This window comes from Anopheles coustani, chromosome 3 (assembly GCF_943734705.1).
Source record: "Anopheles coustani chromosome 3, idAnoCousDA_361_x.2, whole genome shotgun sequence".
NCBI classification, from domain to species: Eukaryota; Metazoa; Arthropoda; class Insecta; order Diptera; family Culicidae; genus Anopheles; species Anopheles coustani.
The window spans coordinates 10212960-10220000 of record NC_071288.1 but is presented as its reverse complement, the minus strand read 5'-3'; the positions used below and the strand labels follow the sequence as shown (position 1 = coordinate 10220000).

The window sequence follows — 7041 nt, the reverse complement described above, 5'->3', positions numbered from 1 at the left end:
TGTAGGTAAGTACCGGTGAAGCAGGAGGGGGTGGGAAGCCGGAAGCGAGGACATGGATTAACGGGGCGGGTGTGTTTCTGGTTGTAGGTACTTCGTTTACGGCATGCAGGACGCGCAGAACCTGGAGCGGGTGAAGCTGGAGTTTTCCATTTTCGAGATCCCCAAGGGCGAACACAAGGACAAGAGCGAGTAAGGGTAGTGGATGCGTCGGGCAAGGGCAGACTCACACTGGGTACTCTTCCATTCCAGGTCCAACTGCACCGACGGCTATCTGAAGGTTTACCTGAAGGGCCAGGAGGTGGCCGACGCGTACGACAAGTTCGACCACGAGCTGTGCGGCGGCGAGCTTCCGCACGCCGTCATCAGCGACGGCCCACGGCTGGTGATGGTGTTCAGCTCGGGCGAGCTGCAGGGGCGCGGCTTCAAGGCGAAGTACACGTTCGAGACGGAGTACAAGATACCGGGCACGGCCGCGCCGGACGGCACGTGCAGCTTCACCTACCGCAGCACCTCGCGCAAGAAGGGCGAGTTCAACAGCCCGCGCTACCCGTCGAACTATCCGTCGGAGACGAACTGCTCGTACGTCTTCCTGGCCACTCCGAACGAGCAGGTCACGATCGTGTTCGACCATTTCAAGGTGAAGGCCGATGGCGCGAACACGACCGGCGGGGCGTACGGTGCGTCCGTGTGCTTCGAGGACTGGCTTGAGATGTATGTGCTGTATCGCGACGGGACGGATCGCTTCCTCGGGCGGTACTGCAGCCTGACGGCGCCCGGCCCGGTCGAGAGTCCGCGCGGCGCCGTCGGCATCCGCGTCGTGCTGCACACCGACCTGGAGAACGTGGCGAGCGGCTTCAAGGCGCGCTACATCTTCGAGACGGCCAAGTCGGTGTTCGGCGACTGCGGCGGCAACTTCTCCGGCGAGGACTCGGGCATCGTCACGTCGCCCAACTTCCCGGCCAACTACAACGGCCCGGGCAAGGGACTGGCGTCGCGCGCCTGCAACTGGTACATCACCGCCCGCATCGGCTACAAGATACTGCTCAACTTCGACTACTTTGCCATCGAGGGCGAACCGGCCAGTGAGTGGACAAACCCGCCTCGGTGCAAACTGCCATATGTCATACTACTTCTCACTCTTTTGCAGCTCGTGGTTGTGCCGCGGCCGTTATGCGCCTGTGGCTCTCGCCCGACTCGGACATGCCGCCCATCGAGCTGTGCGGAGAAAAGCCCGCGGTAGAGCACTGGCAGTACGTAACCCAGGGCCAGACAGCCCGTATCAGCTTTACCAGTGCCGACAAAGCGATCGGGGCTCAGGTAAGAATCAGTTTGCTCCAGACTATACCATGGAGTCCCGATATCTGCGTTCTATGCGAATTCCGGTACTGATAATCCGCCGCTCGTATTCCTAGGGTTTCCGAATCATCTGGACCGAGGTGCAGGACACACCGGTTGGGCCGCCGTCCACGATATCGCTGCTGTGCGAGTCCACCTACCACTTCCAGTGTCTCACGTCCGGCTACTGCATCTCGGAGCGGTTGCGCTGCGACGGCGTCAAGAACTGCGGACCGCTGGACAATAGCGATGAAATGCACTGTGAGTCGTGAGTGAGTCGAACGGATTTCAGTTCATTTTATTTTATTTCTACTCGGTTTGCCAACGGCCCCCTTTTGATTTCGACGTTTGTCTCTTCTTATCAGTTCCTTTCTCAGTTCCTCTTCCCCCATGTTCCGAACGCAAAACCCTAATGCGCGAAACCTATAGCGACTGCCATAGCCACCCATCGAATGAACGAAAACACCAAAATCTCCTCCAAGTACTGGCCCGAAGCACACTTAAAAAACTTCACTGCCCACCGGTGCATCCACTCCATACGCCGGGCGTCCAAGAGAGACGACTCTAATGGCGCAAAATGTTGTCAATGTCTTCCAGCATGTCTGTATCTAAACCGAGCCTCCTGCACTCGGTAGCGCTGTTTCGAGCTTCCGAATTCCAAGCACACCAGGAGCATTTCAAGATTTCAAACAACGTACTAAGCGTACGAATCATCCCTATCTACACTCCAACTTACATGCGAAAGTGATAACAGCAACCCGCCCTTCTTTTTGACTTGTGACAATCTATGGCTACCCTGTTTTTTATTCTTTTTTCTGGGAACCATTTTGAGATGGGGTCCTGATTCCTGATGGTTTTGCCTGCCGCTTGGCTCGTCCCTTTTGCGTTCTACCCTACAGCCTGGGTGTGTTGTCCAAAATTTGCATCTTTCGTTTGCGTTTGTCAGCCGTCCCTCATTTAACGCATCCAGCTCGTACGCTTTCCATCAACCGAATCGGCACAAACGTAACGTGTAACACCAAATTGATCACTCTCCACGACGGAAGCGTCCTACCCTGTCAACCTGTTTGGCAAAAAAACCCAACATAAAAAACGCTCCGCTCTTCTTCACTCTACTGGACATGTTCTTTCTTTAGTGTGTGTGCCCTTATGCTCGCAAGTCTGCACGAATTCTATCTTGGTCTTGTATGAATACTGTTTCTCGTATCGAACCGTTCTGTTCCGTTTACGTGGTACTACTTTTGCACTATTTTTGGTTCTATCGTTTTCCGATTCCGAACTCTTAGATTTGTATAAAACATCTTTCCATGTTTTCGTTGGAGACTATGGTTTACGTTTATGTTTCGATTGAATTGCTTTATTTTGATTTTTTTTTTTTGTTTTTGTTACTCAGTACCAGGAATTATTGATTTAGTGGATATTTTTCAACACCATCACTATAATATTGGCACAACTATCAACAACAATCATCATCGTTCCTACTCGTTTTCTACTCGTATGTGTTACAAACTAATTTGCGAAACTAATCGAAAGTACGGGTGTATTGCTCGATGTTTGTGGATTTCATTGAAATGTGTTGCAAGAGGACATCACGTTGAAATGCATTTCAGTATGAGCCACAGATGATAAAAGAAAAAAGATAAATAAATTCATCTTTCATTGATTGAACAAACAAAATCGATGTAAATTTCAAAATCTCATCTATATCTTTTCTTGTTTTCTTTCTTTTTCCAATGTCGTCTCTATATCTTCCACTAATACTACTTCTACTACTACTACCACTGATACTACTACTACTACTACTACTACTATTTATACTACTACTACTACTATTTATACTACTACTGCTACTACTTTTTTCTACAAACATGTGTACACCAACTTTTGAATCACCTTTACTTTAACGACTTGTACGATTGACTCAATTTTCTCAAATCACTTTTTGATTGATTTGATTTTTCGTAAACTTGTAATTATTACTAAATGTGACACACGCACATACACACACACGCTCACACACTCACTGTAAACGCGACGTGGTTGCCCAACTATTATGTCCTTCAACAGGTGAAGCATCAAACCTAACGTTTCCTGCTTCTACCACTCTACTACTAGTAGCTTGGCTCTGTCGTTTAATCCTTCATTAAACGGTGACACTTTGCCAGCTCGCAAAGGAAACAATAAGCTTTCGGGGCACGTGATTTTACCCTTTGTCGATCAAACGGAAAGAAGTTCTTTTGTCCGAGATATTGACGCCTCAAGGCCGGGAGTGAAACACCATAATCAATTACCTAGGAAATCGACTACTACCTTTGTCCAGAACTACTACTAATACAACTACTACATCTACTACTGCTACTACTACTACTACTACTACTATTAATAAACTAGAAAATGTCTAAGTACGTTTGTGAACGTTATTTTTCTAACCAATCAATAGCATTGTCATACAAGTAGAGGTGAACGTTGTCTTGGGCGTAAAGGAACCTTTGATCCAAGTGAACGCCAAACAACGTGTGTTTCAAATGACGTGTGACGAAGTCAAACGATTCGCCCACAGCGTATTATGTGATATGTGTTGGTACGAGTATTTTAGATTATATACATTTATAGTACGCGTTGAGAGCGAAGCTAAAGTTGACCTATTTGGCATTTGATTCAGTGGAGTTTGCCACGACGAACGGCGTGTCCGGCTTAATCCTTGCATACGAGATTGAGAACCCCTTCAATAAGGGTTCGAACAACTAAACCGTGACAGTTAGACAAACAAACCGTACACAAAGTTGATACGTACCGCTAACCAAATGGCATTGGATATGTTCCAAGACGCTCAGTACACACTACTCCTACTACTAATACTACTACTACTACCACTACGAAATGCCGACTAACTCTAATCTGATCCAAGTGAGTTTCTTCCACCTTCTTTTAGGCATCTGTCTATTTTTAACAAAGTGCTGTCTAATTTGTAATTGCGCTTAGTTTGAAATTCTTCACATACCTACACACTTACACACATAACTGCATCCCCTAGAAGTATCGTTTGTTGCCTTCCTGCAGATCTACCTCCGGAATGGCTTTCCTGTTTCCTAATCAATGCCGTGCTCTTCTCATTCCGCTAGTGTAGTGTGTTATGCAGCACGCATGCCAGTATTCGTTAATTCGTTTCTTTGTTTCGTTGCATTCGTTTGAGCACTTCATCCCAGCTGTCTGGTGGATTTATTTCGTTAGAAGTTAGTTGTAGAAAGTATCAGCTCTTTGCAAACGAGCTGCGTTCCGCTAGGTGGACAATAGGGTTACCCTTTAGTGTAGTTCCAATCATCGTTAATCAATCAATCATCTTCTCCTAGTTTTGACTCCCTGCTCCGTCCACCGTCGGGCTCCGCTCCTCTTTCTAACCGTCCACGGAACGAGACTGGAAAGGAACGGACCGGTCACTAACGCTTACCGTAACATTAACCCTCAACCCCTCGTTGCGCTTGATGCATACACTTTATCCCTATCTGATCGTTTCGTTCCATTCCATTGCTGTTTGGTTCTATATATTTTACCAATTGGTTTGCCCTTGCAATGCTCCTCGGGTAGTGTGCATCCCAAGTGCGAAGACGTGTGCGTGCGTTGGAGAAGCAGCAGGAGCGATTCTGGTTTTGTTCAATGATCTGTTTTCTCTCCGATGTGAGATTTTAACCCTTTTTTTCGTACGTCTGACCTTTGTTACTTTTTAAATTGTTCTTTTTCGTCCTGTTCATTTGAGTAACGTTTATCAACTTATTAATTTTTAAGTGATTTTTTTTTTATTTTATCCATAATCAAATTTTAGATTTTTGTTTCATAAATTGGTTCAGTGTTTAACCTTACCTTTATGAACTGAGGTTTGACTCATCTCAAAACATACATATTTGTTCTTTGTTGTTGAAAATGATTAATATAAGAGCTTGTACACATTACTACCCATCACCATGATTATAAACTAACGCCACACGCTACGAAAATGCATCATATACTAAACATCCACTGCCTACGGTTGTGTCATATAGAGAATCCGTTTACTCACAGTTGTCATTGTCCATCCTTAGAACGAAATTTGATTGTATCGTACAAGATCGGTCAAATGTTTAGAAGAGTAGGCTTCTACAGTGTGAGGAAAATTTCACGCTCTTGTACGGTCGTGACAAATCTAATGATGGAACATGATCCCATCATAATTCACCTTCACACAGTATAACAGAGCTACACACGCTTTCTCACTTGGAAAACCTTTGTCCGAGCACAAATAAAAAGACAAACATACATACTATATAAATACACATATTTTACTGCAAACGCTAGAAAAATTATTTGCGACACACGTACACTTGAGCCTGATATTTTAAAACACACAGCTCAACATCGATACATACTATACTAACCATCACTTACTAATTCTACGACGCCCTGCCATAATACCGTCACTAATGGAATGTTTCGTTTTTTTACCCTCCCACCTCGAACCTTCGATTCTGTCCTCCTTCCTCGGTCGGGGATCACCTCGTCCTGTTTTTTTATTTTTCTTTCTTTACTGTCCGCGCGCTGCAAACCCGATCGCTCCGTTCGTGTGTATGTATCGATCTTGTTTGTTTTGTCGATCCCGTTTTCGGTTTTCCGTTTTTTTTCTCTCTTTCTCTCTCTCCCCCAACCTCCAATTGTGCCACCCGGTCAAACAATGCAGGCATCACCATAATCCCCGAGGAGGATCACGGCGCCTTAATAATATCCTGCATAGCCGCCGCCTCGTTCCTAATCTGTCTCCTCTGCACTCTCTGTCATCGAAAAAGAAAACGCAGACATCACAGACAGCTGGGTCTGCATAGGAATGCCGCCCATTACGACTCGACGACCAGCGCAACCGGTATAAGTAAATAGTCCAATTCGGCGGCTTCTGTGGTGGGAGCAGATTGCGAGGATCCGCGAGGAACTAACGATTACGCACTACTCTGTCGCCATCCGCAGGTCTTGGATCGAGTCGTCGTCATCTGCAGGGCGGTGGTAGCCTCTCGGGGAGCCTGCACGGCATCAACAACGGTGAACCGATGCACATTCCTCCCGCCCCCCTGCCACCCGTCAGCGTACCGCCCCACGTCTGCATCAACGACACGCTGATCGACACTGACGACCTCAATGACGACCTGTTTATGAGCAACTGCGAGCGCTTCTCCAGCGGCGACAGCGTATAGCAATGAGTGATGATGCCGGGCATGCTGCCTTCGTCGCCGCAGGCCTGGACTGCGGCCACCGAAGCCACGGCCCGCCCGGTCAAGATGGCCAGCCGTAGCGACTGTGGTGGCGCGTGCAGCCTCTGCCAGCACTTCCTGGAGGCGCAACACTGCTGCTCGATTTACTACTACTACCCGTGCGACTATTGCTACCTGCTGCTTTCGCTTCTGTGCGTGCCTGGATACGGCACGACCAGGCGCTAAGGCAAGGTGCCCCCAACTTCCATGACTTCTTACTTATCGACCCCACGCAACTGGCGCCGCACAACTGGCAGCTGCAACTCCGCGATCTGGCTGCCGTAACGCATGTAACGCACGGAGCGCTGAGAGCTTCACGCAAGCAGGCGGAACTGGCAACGATGACAGCGACAAATGGAATAACAGTAGATAAATAAAATATTTTAATTGAATGCACCGACCCTCGAATCGCTCGACCCAGACGATCGTCGGAAGG

The 7041-nt window shown here is 47.6% G+C and overlaps 1 protein-coding gene across 1 annotated transcript in view; it reads left to right on the top strand.

The window, feature by feature from the left end:
• The window catches only part of LOC131261111 (dorsal-ventral patterning tolloid-like protein 1), a 9168-nt gene extending 2581 nt beyond the window's left edge, over positions 1 to 6587 (top strand). The window contains exons 4-10 of the mRNA XM_058263028.1: positions 1 to 5; positions 88 to 189; positions 250 to 1082; positions 1148 to 1317; positions 1413 to 1596; positions 6044 to 6223; positions 6325 to 6587. The exon at positions 1 to 5 is cut by the window's left edge and continues 122 nt beyond it. Of these exons, the coding sequence (XP_058119011.1) occupies positions 1 to 5; positions 88 to 189; positions 250 to 1082; positions 1148 to 1317; positions 1413 to 1596; positions 6044 to 6223; positions 6325 to 6548 (1698 nt within the window). The 3' untranslated portion in view covers positions 6549 to 6587. The remainder of the gene's footprint in view (positions 6 to 87; positions 190 to 249; positions 1083 to 1147; positions 1318 to 1412; positions 1597 to 6043; positions 6224 to 6324) is intronic.
• Positions 6588 to 7041: the final 454 nt, after the last annotated feature.